Source organism: Lepidothrix coronata, unplaced genomic scaffold (genome assembly GCF_001604755.1).
Source record: "Lepidothrix coronata isolate B3197 unplaced genomic scaffold, Lepidothrix_coronata-1.0 Scaffold8, whole genome shotgun sequence".
Taxonomy (NCBI): domain Eukaryota; kingdom Metazoa; phylum Chordata; class Aves; order Passeriformes; family Pipridae; genus Lepidothrix; species Lepidothrix coronata.
In genome coordinates, this window is record NW_016690188.1 from 5,741,419 (window position 1) to 5,755,324 (window position 13,906).

At 60.8% G+C, this 13,906-nt stretch overlaps 3 protein-coding genes across 11 annotated transcripts in view; 2 read left to right on the plus strand and 1 right to left on the minus strand.

Annotated features, from left to right (window-relative positions):
- The window catches only part of SEMA4G (semaphorin 4G), a 29,851-nt gene extending 23,132 nt beyond the window's left edge, over positions 1-6,719 (plus strand). For 5 of the 8 annotated variants that reach the window (XM_017804056.1, XM_017804057.1, XM_017804055.1 and 2 more), the window contains 14 exons: positions 79-141; positions 220-318; positions 1,508-1,601; positions 1,836-1,949; positions 2,142-2,308; positions 2,458-2,627; positions 2,796-2,940; positions 3,018-3,240; positions 3,327-3,442; positions 3,740-3,891; positions 4,106-4,167; positions 4,262-5,529; positions 5,739-5,857; positions 5,940-6,719. In XM_017804056.1, the coding sequence (XP_017659545.1) occupies positions 79-141; positions 220-318; positions 1,508-1,601; positions 1,836-1,949; positions 2,142-2,308; positions 2,458-2,627; positions 2,796-2,940; positions 3,018-3,240; positions 3,327-3,442; positions 3,740-3,891; positions 4,106-4,167; positions 4,262-5,109 (2,253 nt within the window). In that variant the 3' untranslated portion in view covers positions 5,110-5,529; positions 5,739-5,857; positions 5,940-6,719. Of the gene's footprint in view, positions 1-78; positions 142-219; positions 319-1,507; positions 1,602-1,835; positions 1,950-2,141; positions 2,309-2,457; positions 2,628-2,795; positions 2,941-3,017; positions 3,241-3,326; positions 3,443-3,739; positions 3,892-4,105; positions 4,168-4,261; positions 5,530-5,706; positions 5,858-5,939 lie in introns of all 8 variants that reach the window. The other 3 variants (XM_017804059.1, XM_017804060.1, XM_017804061.1) reach the window with 3 other exon arrangements.
- Positions 6,720-6,774: 55 nt separating this feature from the next.
- On the minus strand, positions 6,775-7,842 carry MRPL43 (mitochondrial ribosomal protein L43). Its single transcript, XM_017804066.1, has 3 exons — positions 7,657-7,842; positions 7,173-7,279; positions 6,775-7,007 (listed from the first exon to the last, which is right to left on the minus strand). The coding sequence occupies exons 1-3, from the start codon at positions 7,785-7,787 to the stop codon at positions 6,793-6,795; spliced, it is 453 nt and encodes a 150-aa protein (XP_017659555.1). The 5' UTR covers positions 7,788-7,842; the 3' UTR covers positions 6,775-6,792.
- Positions 7,843-8,011: 169 nt separating this feature from the next.
- Positions 8,012-13,003, plus strand: CUNH10orf2 (chromosome unknown C10orf2 homolog). Of its 2 annotated transcripts, none has more exons than XM_017804064.1 (5): positions 8,012-9,266; positions 9,784-10,024; positions 10,672-10,779; positions 11,140-11,281; positions 11,864-13,003. In XM_017804064.1, the coding sequence occupies exons 1-5, from the start codon at positions 8,012-8,014 to the stop codon at positions 12,116-12,118; spliced, it is 2,001 nt and encodes a 666-aa protein (XP_017659553.1). In that variant the 3' UTR covers positions 12,119-13,003. The 2 variants fall into 2 exon arrangements, with proteins under 2 accessions (XP_017659553.1, XP_017659554.1); XM_017804065.1 differs by having other exon boundaries at positions 8,338-9,266; positions 11,900-13,003.
- The last annotated feature ends 903 nt before the right edge of the window (positions 13,004-13,906 follow it).

Below are 13,906 nucleotides of genomic sequence, written 5' to 3' on the forward strand. Positions count from 1 at the left end.
TAGAGGATGGAGCCTGCAGAGACAGGGCACCACACAGCAATGGGGATCACACAATAGCAAACTCTCTTCCCCTTGTAGATCCACTGGGAAGCCTCCCCGGAGAAGCAGATGGACTGCCAGCAGAAGGGCAAAAACAACAAGGTAGAGCCAGTGGGTAGGTGCTGGGAGGGGCTGCTGTTGCTTTCCCTGGCTTGTAATGCCTGTGCTCCCCATTCACAGACTGAGTGCTTCAACCACGTGCGGTTTCTGCAGCGTCTGAACAGCACCCACCTCTACGCCTGTGGGACCTACGCCTTCCACCCGCTCTGTGCTGCCATTGTGAGTACTGCTCAGCCCCACAGCTGTCACCTGTCCCCTGCCACGATGTCACCCTGGGGAGGTGCAGCCCCCTGTCCTCTCCTACTGTCTCATCCTGCAGCCCCACTCCCTTTCTGCCCCTGTCCCAGCCCCTCTCTGGCTCGTGGGGGAGGCAAGTGATCCCCAGGCTAGCCTGAGCAGGTTTGAGGACGCGGCCACCACAATGCAGATGCGCAAAGTCCCCACCTCGGCACTGAGGTTGGACTCTGACCCCATAATGAGAGAGCTGGGGGTGGATTGGTGCCATGGAGGATACATGTGGGCTCAGCAGGATGGGCTGTGCCAGCCTTGGAGCTGGCTGGTCCCCAGCACCTGGTATTGCAGGGTCTCTCCTCAAAGCAGGGGCTGCAGAATGGCCGATAGCCAGTCATAAGTGTGCCCAGGAAGGGTGACAGTGGTGGGGCTGACTCAGAAGCCCCTCCCCAGGGATTTTCTGGGCCAGGCTGGGAATTCCCACATGGCTGTGACTCAGGGCAGAGTGTCCAAGAGCAGCCTTGTTCACTGGCAATGGGACTTTGACCCCCTTTCAGTAGCTCCTTGAGTCAGTGGAGACTTAATTGCCCTTTGTTCACCTCCCTCCCTGGGTTGGGGGAGAAAGGGTCCTGGGGCCATGTCCCCAGTGTGTTCAGGGAGCCCTGGAGAGGCCATGCTTGTTCCCATGGCTGTGCTGCTGGTCCGGTTTGGCCATCGCGCATACTGGAAATCAGGTGGAGGAGTTGCCAAGCTGGAAGGGCCCCATCATTATTTGACATGCTTTGAACTGCAAACCCCAAAGAAAATAACTCCTGCCATGACAGGGACAGCACCTGGGGGAGCCCAGCCTGTCTGAGCAGCGTCTGCCAGCCAGGTATAGCCTGGGAACATTGGCTGTGCTGACTGGCTCGTGCCCAGTGCCCATGTGATGCCTAAGTGGGGTGCCAGGTCTCCCCTCCCCTGCAGAGCCCTCTCCCTGCTGTTGGCTGGAGGCTCTGGCTGTTCATGTGGTTTCTGACCAGCTGGAGGGTGCAGGGGGCGTTTGTCTTGCCTGGACAAGGGCACGGCTGGTGGGCATTGCTTTGTCCCTGCTAGCAGCCTCTGCAAAGAGCGTGAGGCTGGCAGGTAAGGCGCGTCTGTCCCCTCCTGTTTAACCAGGTTCCCTTTCCCCCCCAAGGATGCCAACAGGTTCATGTTGCCGTCCCACTTTGAGGAAGGCAAGGAGAAGTGCCCATATGACCCTGCCCGTGGCTACACTGGCCTCATTGTGGGTAAGTGGCACCTTTCCAGGGCTGGCAGGGACACGTGGGATGCCAAAAAATCCTGGCCCCATCCCCAGCACCCCTGCAGGTGGTGCCAGCCAGGTAGGCCCTGCGTGCAGCGGCCTTACCAAGCCAGGACTTGATCCTCCTCTGCCTCATCTGCCTGGGGCATGGGGATGCTGGTGGCCTGTGGGGCTGTCCCCAGGGTGCAGGGCCATGCTGATGGGTACCTGCCCTGCTCAGACGGCGGCTTGTACACGGCCACGCGCTACGAGTTTCGGAGCCTTCCTGACATTCGGAGGAACCTGCACCAGCGACCACTGAAGACAGAGGAGTCCCCACTGCACTGGCTAAATGGTGAGATGTCCATGTCCCCCCCAGTCCTGTGACCAGCATCATGGGCTGTGGGATGCTTTGGAGCGTGTGGAGCAGGGGTGGGGAGTGGTCCTGGAGTCCTGTGTAGTTTGCAATGAGAGGAAATCGAGGCAGGGAGGGATTCCCCATCCTGTGGTTGGTCCCCAATCTCCACTTCTTGTTCTGTGTCCCCAGATGCCGAGTTCGTGGCATCTGTGCTGGTCCGGGAGAGCAGGGACAGCCCTGTAGGTGATGATGACAAAATCTACTACTTCTTCACGGAGAGGGCGGGAGAGGAGACCACATCCTTCTTTGACAAGAGTCATGTGGCCCGAGTGGCTCGGGTTGCCCGTGTCTGCAAGGTAGGCATGTTCCCAGCCAGAGGGAGTCAAGCACTGCTCCTCTTGGTGCAGGGGCAGCATGCCTCCATTTGGGGGGAAACTGAGGCATGGGTAGAGGGGAATGCACCGCTCCACCAGCCTGTGCAAAAATGCTCCCCGCACCCTCCCAGAGTGATGTGGGGGGGAAGAAGATCCTTCAGCGCAAGTGGACGTCCTTCATGAAGGCGCGCCTGGTCTGCTACATCCCCTACTACGAGGTGCTGCGCAGCGTCTGCAGCCTGGATGGAGGTGGCTGGGCCAGCACTGTCTTCTATGCTGCCTTCACGCTCTCAGCACAGTGGTGAGTGGGGCAGCAGCCGAAACAACTGGGGCTACAAATCTACAGCACGGGGGGGAGGGAACCAGAGATGCTTGAGGGCATACACAGGCATGTGCTGCACACCTGCGGGTGCATTAATTGGGAGCAGTCATGTGTCTGTCCAGACTCAGGTGAGGTTCTGCCCCTCAGGAGGACCATGGAGGCCTCGGCTGTGTGCCGCTACAGCATCTCGGCAGTGCAGCGTGCCTTTGAGGGCCCCTACATGGAGTACCAGGACTCGACTCGCAAGTGGGCCCGCTACGATGGTGCAGTGCCCGAGCCCCGGCCCGGCTCTGTGAGTGCCAGGGGGTGCAGAGCAGGGGGGGCACGGGGCAGCCACATTCCCCTCTGACCCCCATCTCCCCTGAGCAGTGCATCACGGACCACTCCCGCAGGAAGGGCTACAACTCCTCGCAGGACTTGCCCAACAGCGTCCTGGACTTTGTCAAGCTGCACCCGCTCATGTTTGAGGAGGTGAAGCCGGCTGGCGGGGAGCCGCTCCTGGTGAAGAAGAGCGTGGCGTACAGCCGGCTGGCCGTGGACAGAGTGCAGGCCCTGGATGGCCGCTCCTACGATGTTCTCTTCATGGGGACAGGTGAGTGTGGGGTAAGTTTGCCAGGTCTGTGCTGGACAGGGGGCACACCACACATTCCCTCCTGAACCCCCCGCTCTGCTCTCCAGGAGACGGCTGGCTTCACAAGGCTGTGGTGGTGGGCTCTGGCATCCACATCGTGGAGGAGGTGCAGGTGTTTAGGGACCTGCAGCCCGTGGAGAGCCTGGTGATCTCTCACGCCCAGGTGAGGGAGAAGAAGTAGGGGGCCATCACACATGGGGTGTGCTTGTGCTGCGAAGCTGCCATTGGGCTCTTTGCGGGAGTGGGGGGATGTGACTCCTGGGTCAGCCCAGCTTGGGATGTGTGCTGGAGTGCAGCAGGGCAGCCTGGCCTCCTTGCCAGCTGCACCCATTGGCACTGACTGTGACCTGGGGGCCCTCTCGTGCATCCCCATCAAGGGAGAGCTCTGCTGGGGGCATCTCTGGGCACCATGGGGCACCCCATAGCCAGATCAATGCTGAGCCAGTCTTTTCCCCATCAGAGAAGCCTGTATGTGGGGGCAGCCAGTGGGATCGTGCAGGTGCCCCTGGCCACCTGTGCCAGGTACACCTCCTGCTATGACTGCATCCTCGCCCGGGACCCCTACTGTGCCTGGGATGGCAGGGCCTGCCGTGCCACCGCCACCATGGACAGGTAGGGATGGGTGCCTGTCCCCAGACGGGTCCCCACAAGCCTTCCACCTGCCCCATCCTATGCTGCTGTGCATCACCCCATGGCACAGTCACCCCAGAGCCACCCCCAAAGGTCTGGCCAGTGTCTGGTGGTAGGTCTTCTGGTGGCCATGACCTCGTAAAGGGTGGGCTGTATGCACCAAGGCTGTATGGCTGAAGCTCCCCCTGCCTTGCAGCACAGGGCTGGTGCAGGACATTCAGAGCGGCAACAAGGGATGCCGGAGCATCTCCGGGCGAGGTGAGTCTGCCACCCCTTGGGACCATGGGGATGCTGGTGTCCAGCGTCCCTTAGGGTGGCCAGGACAGGTGTGAGGCGGTGTGTGTCCCCACAGGCTCCCTGCCATGGAAGAACCGGACAGTGCTGCAGGGAGACGATGTGCTGCTGCCCTGCGACCAGCGCTCCAACCTGGCCCGAGCCGTGTGGCTGCTGAATGGCAGTGAGGTGCTGGGCATGGGGCAGGACCGGCTGCGTGTGGGGGTGGATGGGCTGCTGGTGACAGACACACTGCCCCAGCACAGTGGCGAGTACCGCTGCTACGGGGAGGAGCGGGGTCTTCAGACGCTGCTGGCTGCCTACAGCCTCACTGTGCTGCCCGAGATACCCCGCAGCCCTACAGCTGCCACCCCACCCCACGCTGCCAGCCAGGCAGCCAACGACATGAAGGTGGCTTACATCTCTGCCATTGTCACCTTGGTGGTGCTTTGCGCCGTGCTCAGCACCATCCTCCTCTACATGTCCTGCCTGGAGAAACGCAAGGGCAAGTACGTGCTGGGGGAGCCACGGCCATCCAGCGTGGAGCTGCAGACCGTCTCAGCCAACTGCCTGCGCAAGGGCCACCGGGAGGAGGAGGAGGAGGAGGAAGAGCTCACCTACCCTGATGGCTGCCTGCGGATCATCCCTGGTGAGGCACCCACGGCTGCCACTTCCCCCATCAAGGAGCTGCCGGTTGCTGTGCCCCCGCTGCCACCCCCGCTGCCGGCTGAGCTCACCAACGGCATGGGGGCTCTGCCCAACGTCCTCCGCAAGATGAACGGCAACAGCTACATGCTGCTACAGCAGCAGGAGGAGCCTCTGGTCTCCCCGCTCTACAGCGCATCTTTCACTGAGGAGCTCAGCAAGATTCTGGAGAAGCGGAAACACACACAGCTGGTGGAGAAGCTGGACGAGAGCTCCGTGTAGGGGCTGGGGAGGGGGGTTCTGCCAGCGGGACCCTCCTCCCCTTCAGCCCCTTCTCCCACCCCTTTGCCAGCAGTGTTACAAGACTCAGGCGAAACTACCTCCTGGATGGCAGAGCCGGGCCGGGCCTGGGCTCAGCCATTCCTTTGGCTTTTACTCACTTTTGAGACTTGCTGTACAGAAAAAAAAAAAAGAAAGAAGCATCTATTTAAATTTAGAAGCTCTATTTATGTATAAAAACCCACTGATGGTGGCCACAAACTGGAGATAGGAGCTGGCACCTGGCTGAAAGTGGACACCGGGAGGGAGGGCGAGTTTCTGTCTCTTCATCCAGGCGTGACAGAGACACTGTCATGGACGTGTGGACTTGGCTGGCCCTGCTGGGTGTCCCTCGGCACATGGGAGCTGGACAGCTGCTGAGAGGTGGGTGAGGAACAGGGAGGGGGGCTGGGGGCTGATGCACTGTGCCTGTGCCTCTTGCAGGGTGCAGGATCCCTTTCCGGCATGGGGCTGGCAGGTTTCTCCTGCTGCCCGCTCTCAGGCAGGAGAGGGGCAGTGGACACATCTCACATTGTGGGGGCTGGCCTCAGTGGCTGCCAGCCTCTGCCCGCTCTCCCATGTCTGCCCCCCAGGGTTTCCTCTCTGGGAGAGGATGGTTTGGCAAGGAACAGAAACATGTCGAGGAGCTCACTACCCGAATGCATTGGAGCAGCTGGTGAAGGGGTGTGTGCCCCCTGCAAAGAGGCCACAGGTGAAATATCTGTCTGGATGCCCTGGGGAGGTGGCATCCCCAGGCCCTCTGATCCTGACAAGGCTCTGCCCCCTCTCCCCAGGGCGCCGGATGCAGCAGCAGGCAGCAAGATGCACTAGCAGCAGGACTGGCAGCCACCACAGTGCCCTACAGCATGACAAGGGACCAGCGCAGCACCCTTGATGTCCGCAGTGCCCCTGTGGCCCCAAGCACGTGTTTCTGCCCTCCTGTGTGGTGCTGTTGGAGAACTGGGGTTCAAGCACAGCCCTGTCACCTGTGAGACAATCCCTGGGTGGGGAAATGTCCTCATACAGTGAGGAAGAAGAGCCCTGGACAAGGGTCTGCCGGTCTGCCTCCCTCTGGAGCATCCTCCTCTTCATGGCACTTTCCAGGAGCAGCCATGGTACCTAAATTCCCCCAGCTATTTCTGCTCCTGCCACCTCCTAGGGGAACCTGAGAGACTGGTGACAAAAACATTTCATATGGTGACACAGGAGAAGCTGTGGAAGGACAGACTTGCTGGGGTATGTGTCCTCCCGTGTGTTCCTTGCTGGCACCTCTATGATCAGGACACTGCCAGCTCAGGCCTGCAGGGGAGACAAGAGGGGCGTGGCAGCCCCTGGGGTCCCTCATGGGCTACAGCCTAGGCCTCCTATTTCAGGAGAGCGATGCTTAGTGGGAAAAGGCAAGAATTGCACACCTGGCTTCTCCCATGCTGCCCCCACTGTTTTTGCTGCAAGAAGGGGACATGAGCCACCACCAAGGACCACCCCCACCCTCCAAGGAGGGGTATCACCCTGTGTCTGACACCCCTCGTGCACAGCTCCACATCCCCTTGGCAATAAACATGGCTCTGTCTGGACACGGTGTGACAGTGTCTCTCTGCAGGCAAGAGAGATGGATGCAGACGCATGGGGTTGCAGGTGGAAGAGGCTTTATTGGGGCTGCAGGCGTGGGCCCTGGACAGTGAGGATGGAGGGTTTGTTGGTGAGGGGGTGCCACTGGCCCTGGACACTGGGATTGTCGGTGTGGAAGGGCTTGCGGATGCGGATGATGTCCAGGCCGGACTGGTTGGCCAGCTTCGTGACCAGCTGCACGATCTCCTCACTTGTCTTGCTGGCGATGAGCTCCTCCCGCACTGTCCCGTTCACTGCAGCAGAGCGAGGGGGTCAGGCCAGGATCCCCCCACTCCACAGGCCTCCGGAGGGCAGCTGCTGATCCCCCCATCCCACAGCAGCTGCCTCAGCACCGCCTGCGCCAGGCAGAGGTTGCGCAGCCCCATCCCCATTCTCTCCCCGTGTCCCCAAGCACTCACAGTACTCAGCCCGCACCAGCGGGGCCGTGCCCGAGCCGGGGCTCACGTAGAGAACAACATCGGGGTGCTGCCGAGCAAAGTCCTGTGCTGCCTCCTCTACGAATTGCCTGGGGAACAGGGGGACCGTAAGCCCCAGCCAGGCCAGAGATGAGGGAGGGTTGTAGCCCCCACCCTAGGGCGAAGGTCACAGGTGGGGTCACCCCTCCCATGCCCTGTCCACGGGAGGGGTCACAATGCAGAGGTTGGGGTGATGCCCCCTGTGCCAGGGCGGAGCTCAGAGGTCACCGGCGCCGCCTTCCAGCCCCAGTGCTGTCTCGCAGGAGGTTCGGCGTCCCACTCCGCCGCTCCACTGTGGTCATGGGGCTGCAGCCCCGTCCCCTCCCCACGCTGACAGGGCAGGGGGAAGACCCCCGTCCCTCAGTTAAGGGGCCACCCGGCTCCCCACTCCCAACCCAGGAAGGCGGACGGGCGCCTCCGGCGGTACCTGGCGCCGCGGGCGTCGGCTGCGGTGGGGCTGAAGAGGAACTGCAGGCGCTGGAGCTGCCGCACGTACCGACCCACGCCGTTGTGCAGGACGGCGGTGAGGAACCGGCTGGGCGACCCGCGGCCCGTCATGGTTCCGCGCTCACCCGGAGCCGGAACCGCCGGAGGGGCGGGACAGGGAACAGCCGCTCCCGCCCCGCCGGGAAGTGACGCTCGGGGAGCGGGACCAGGTAATGGCGGTGTCCGTGTGGCCCCACGTGGGGGCGGCGGCCTGAGCGGCTCTGCGGGGCCGGGGGCCGCGGGGTAGCCGCCCATGCGGAGCGGCAGCGGCGCGGGAGGGCGCAGGGGCGGTCAGGATGGCGCTGGTGCCCCTGCGGCCCGGCAGAGCCGCCGGCCGCCTCCTGCCGGTGTTCTGCGGGGGGACCAGGAGCAAAGGAGCCTCGCTGAGCCCTGGGGTGCCGGGCCGCCTCGGCCAGCGGCGCTACAAGAAGGACGTGCTGCCCTCCCCCGAGGGGCCCGCGCCCTCCGTCTCCATCACCGAGATCCGGCAGTACCTGCGGGCCCACGACATCCCTTTCCACGACGGGTACAGCTGCCTGCACACCCCCAGCCTCTTCACCGCCGGCCACGCGGACCAGCCGCCGCAGACAGCCGGCAGTGCCCCGTACACGCTTTTCATTGACAAGACCACGGGCAGCTTCCTGTGCACGGCCACCCTGGCCGAGGGCACCTGGCAGGACTTCCAGGCCAACGTGGAGCTGCAGCACCGTGGTATTCCCCCCGCCAGCTCGGAGGAGATGGAGGAGGACATGCGACAGGCTAGCGAAGATGCCCGCTGCATCTGGGACCGGGCTCTGCCGCTCTGGGAGCTGCTGGATGAGGAGGAGACCAACAAGACCAAGGCCATGTTTGGTATCTCCCTGGTGTCAAATGCCACCCTGAAACGCTTTGGAGTGCGTTATCTGAGGACTGCCAAGTCCCTGGTCTTCCCCTGGTTCAGCCCCCGCAATGCAACCCTGAAAGGCCTGAAGCTTGTGAGGGTGGAGAAAAAGGGGAACACAATAGCTTACTTGGAAGAGACTTTACCCCGCATCGATTCCTATCACAATCTTTTTGGGCTGCCCCTGATCGGCTGCCGAGACACAGAGCTGGTCTTAACTGGGTGGGAGCTGGATGCCCTGGCCTTGCACCAAGCAGGGGTGGCCAGCCTGGCCCTGCCGCGGGGGACCACCTGCCTGCCTCCCGCCCTCCTCCCCTACCTGGAGCAGTTCAAGCGCATCACCCTGTGGCTTGGTGAGGACCTGCGCTCCTGGGAAGCTGCCAAGCTCTTTGCCCGCAAGCTGAGCCTCAAGCGCTGCTCCCTGGTGCGCCCTGGGAACCTGCAGCCCCGGCCCTTGGAAGCTCTGAACCAGGGCCTGAACTTCACCAAGATCCTGCGTGCTGCCCTGCCCGCCAGCCACAAATCCATCATCTCCTTCCGGCAGCTGCGTGAGGAAGTGTTTGGGGAGTTAGCCAACACCGAGCAGGTGGCTGGCATCAAGTGGGTGCGCTTCCCTGAGCTCAACAAGCTCCTCAAAGGGCACCGCAGAGGGGAGCTTACCGTCTTCACAGGTAGGGGGCACAGTGGCTGGTGGACAAGGGGAGCAGAAGGCTCTTTGGTGGCTTCACCCTTCTGGGGTTGATGCCTCATGCGTCTTCCAAGTCTCTCTGCTCTTGGGTTTGGCTGAGCCTGTCTCGCAGGAGTGTGAGAGGCTGGGGTGCATTCCTCAGTGCGGTGGGACTGGGCATGCCGATGTGGTGATGGGCTCCCTGCCTGGGGCAGCACAGGAAGTCCTGGACTGTCCCTTACGCCTGCTCCTGCCTGCCACCTCCTGTCTGAGTCCTCCCTGAGCCCACCCCACCGGCTGCCCAGCCCTTCCCAGGGACCCACAGGCTGTGGGAGGCAATGTCCATGCACCCAGGCGTGCAGTGTGGCATGAGACGTTGTTTATTTATGATGTGAGTACTGTGGATGGGCCTCTCTTATCCCACTCCCTGGCGCTTCCACCTCTCAACAGCCTGCCAGCACGTTCAGGATGGGTAGGATAATCTCCCCAGCTAATTCCTTCTGTTTCTGTTCTTGCACCAGGCCCGACGGGCAGCGGGAAGACCACCTTTATCAGTGAGTATGCGCTGGACCTGTGCATGCAGGGAGTGTGCACGCTGTGGGGCAGCTTTGAGATCAACAACGTCCGCCTGGCCAAGATCATGCTGACGCAGTTTGCGGGTCGGCGCCTGGAGGACCAGCTGGAGCTGTATGATGAGTGGGCCGATCGCTTTGAGAACCTCCCACTCTACTTCATGACCTTCCATGGCCAGCAGAACATCAAGTATGGTCCTGCACCTCCATCCCCAGTGGCATTTACCCCTCACGGCATGTGCTGCAGGGCCTTTGGGAACTGGGGCTCTTCCCCTTCAGTGAGTCACAGATTTGGGGCTGGCAGGAGGCATGTTGGGACTGTTCAAGTCCTGGAGTTGGCTTGTGGGGACCTTATGGCTCAATCAGCTGCATTCCTCCTATTGTGGAAACTGTCACAGCCTCCCTCTGGGGTGGGGGTGAATGGAGGATATGTGTCCCTGTGCTAGGACGTGACCCTCCACACCCTGCTCACCTGGCAGCACTGTCCTTTGCCGAAGAGGTAGGACAGGCACCTCCAGCTCCTTCTATTCATCAGGTGCCGCGGCACCTTCACACATCCCCGTGTGCTCTTAGGGTCTCTGTGGGCTGGGGGGATTGCAGGGCAGTGGGCAGGGGCTGTGTGGGCAGCAGCTCCTGATCCCAGCTGCCTTTACTTGTGTGGATGGGGCTTTGCCCGTCCTGCAATGGGGAAGATGCAGAGGTGGGATGGGCTCAGCGCTCATCAGGACCCAGCCTGGTACCTCCCAGCTCTTTTTCTCTGTGTCTCTGTGCCTGGTTCAGCATCCCCACCCCCACCTCTGCTAATCCCTGGGGCTGATCCTGGTCTCCTCTGTCCAGGACGGTGATTGACACCATGCAGCATGCTGTCTACATGTACGACATCAGCCACGTGATCATCGACAATCTCCAGTTCATGATGGGACAGGACCACCTCTCTGTGGACAGGTAGCCCTTCTCATTCTCAGTCTGACCTCTCATTCCTCTGCCACCCTCACCTCTGGAGCTGTCCCTGTCAGGTGTCATGATAGGGGCTGGGGACCCACTCAGGGTGTTTCCTTTACTACTGTCTGGCCACCCTGTTTCTTTAAAGGGTGATCACTGCCCTAGGGAGGAAGAGATGGGAAAGGGTGAGCAGGTTACCAGCCATCCCTGCTGTGCCACATCCCTTTGCCTATGTGGGCTTGGCTGTCTCACAGAGAGTGATCCCACATTCCTGGGTGCTTTCTGCTATGGGGATGAGGACCTTGCTGCACCCTGCCACCAAGCAGTGCCAGCCCCTAACCCCTGTTCTTGCTGCTGTGGCAGGCTCATTGCCCAGGACTACGTTGTTGGTGCCTTCCGCAAGTTTGCCACGGACAACAACTGCCACATCACCCTGGTCATCCATCCCCGCAAGGAGGATGATGAGAAGGAGCTGCAGACAGCCTCTATCTTTGGCTCTGCCAAGGTGAGCTGGGCCAGTGTGTTCCCAGGAGGGGCTGGGATACTTTGGGCAGTTGTTCCCGGCTTCCATCAGCACCCTGAGTCATCACTGGGGACTTGAAAAGAGCTGAAAGGGATGGGATGTCCCCAGGAGTCCTCATGCAGGCAGGGAGCAAACCCATTGCCAACTAAAGCTCTGTTGGGGCTTTAGGTGGAGTTAATTAATAGTCATTGACTGTGAGTGGGATGTACTAGAAGATAATTAAAGAAGGAGGCAGGGAGGGTGCAGGGATGGGCTCTCTGAGTACTCTGGTCTCTTCCGTGATGCTGAACAACCTGCAGTGGTGGGCAGGAGGTGCTGTCTGTGTGTTCCCATTTCCCCAAGATGTCTTGTGGCTTCAGCTCAAGCCTATCTACCTCGTGGGTCACTGGGATGTCCCGGAGGAACACAAGGGGTTGGTTTTGGGGAAGTGCTGGAGTTGCTGTGGCCTGGGGTGCCCCATAACAGGGCTCGAAAGAGCTGGGCAGGCTGTCTGTGAGCAACTCTGAGCCCTGTGATTCTGGCTGTATCCCTGGCACTCTCCTGGAGATGTTTTCTTCTCCCCAGGCCAGCCAGGAGGCCGACAATGTCCTCATCCTGCAGGAGCGTAAGCTGACGTCAGGGCCCGGGAAGCGCTTCCTGCAGGTGTCCAAGAATCGCTTTGATGGGGATGTGGGCATCTTCCCTCTGGAGTTCAGCAAGACCTCGCTCACTTTCTCGTCCTCCAAAAGCAAGTCCAGGCTGAAGAAGGTGAAGGAGGAGAAGGAGCTTTTAGCCAAGAAAGCTCTGGAGGGAGGCGTAGGAGCCTCCAAGAAGCCATGAGCCCATCAGGTCTCTTCCTCTGTTTGTCTGGAGGGATGGGGACTAGTGCTGGCAGCACAGGGCTGGAGTATGCCAGCTCCTCTCCCTGGGAGCAGCAGCCACGTGCCACTGTGGCCCCTCTTCCTGCCTGAACCAACCTCTTGGCCACCAGCACAGTGTCTCTGAGTACCACTGTGAGAGGAGGAGTGGGCTAATCCTAGAAAAGAGTGACCTGGGGAAGGTGCTCTGACAAACACTGGCTGCTCCATACTGGTGCTAAGTGCTGGGAGCATGGTGGGAATGGAGTCAGCCTAGGCTGGATTATGGTGGGTATCACCTCTGGCCCAGGGACTTGGGTATCTGAACCTCTGACAGGTCGTTACATTGTGGATAAAATGGAGCCGAAATCATGAATTGTTGCTAAGTGGGAGGGACTGAGGGGGGGAACTGTGTAGAGGGACACATACTGGAAAAATCCCCCATCATGAGTGGGATCTGAGGGCTCAGTCCTGGCTGGGATGAAGTCAGTGAGGGAAAGATGGTGAAGTGTGAGAGATGTGGATGGCTCATGCCCTGGAATTGTGTGCTCTTGGTGGGACATGGTGGGAGTGGGTGTGATGTGGCACTCTCCAGCTCTGCCCCCTTGGCTGGCGTTTGCCCTGGCTCCCTTTGCTCAGGGTCTCCCAAGCCCCATTCTCCGGGCATCACCAGCAATAAAACCTCACAGGGAGCAGCCCTGCCTTGCTCTGCTGTGTTGGGGGAGCTGCCACCCCCCCTGCCCTCTGGGCTGCAGGCAGCAAATACTGTGACCTGGCCAGTCCTTGCCTTGGTAGGATGAGTCCACAGCTGGATCTTGGTCTAATCCCTTCATTTTTTTCCCCTTCCTATTTTTATTAAAGAATAAATGTGAGTGCCTTTTCTGTCTCTCTGGCTGGAGGACCCTGGGGCTGGGGGGGGTACCCTGGCCAGGGGGTACCCCCCCGAGGACATCTGTGCTGCACCCAGCATCCTGCCCTGGCCCTGGCACACGGGTTATTAGCAGCCTCCGTGCTGGGCATAGTTTTAACCTGAGCCATAATGAGGGGCCGGAGCAGGCAGGCGGTACAAACCCAGCCCTGGGTTTCCGGGGTGCACCTGCTCTCCCAGAGAGCACCCCTGGGTGCTGTCAGTGCAGGTGTGAGCACCTGCAGGGCAGGCTGGGGGCAATGGTTGAGGATGGTCCCGGGGAAGCGGAGGTAAGATGGGAGAGCAGAGCTGGGTCAGGATTTGCATGGCAGTGTGGAGTGCGGGGTGTGTGTGGGTGTACCTCCTCAACCCAAGGGCCCCCTCCAGCTCACTGGTCTCCTTTCTCCAGTCTTACTCAGGTCAGATGTTGTCATGGGGCTCTGGAGTGGAAGTGAAGCAGTGGGGTAGCCCAGGACCCCCATCTCCCACCCATCTCTCCTTGGGGCTGGGAGGGGATGGAGGAGCTGAGCCTGTGGGGGGACCCTGGGTGACCCCAGGCTTTGGAGGACAGGTGGGCACCCATGACTCCCTGGGGTGGGTGAGTTGGTGAGGGTTTATTTTATTTTTTTCTCCCAGTTTGGGTTTCTCCGAAAATTTGGGGGGTGGCATTACCTTTAACATCTCATGGAGAGGGGAGGTGCAATGTCAAGTGGAGCAGAGCCCCCCAGTCCCCTTAGCAGAGTGCTGAGCTCACCGAATAATTGGGGAAGAGTGAGAGGGGCATAAGCTCGAGAGCGACCTTCATCCCAAAGGCCTGGGGGTGCTTTGGAGGTGAAGAGCTCCGACCTGGGGGGATTGGCTGGG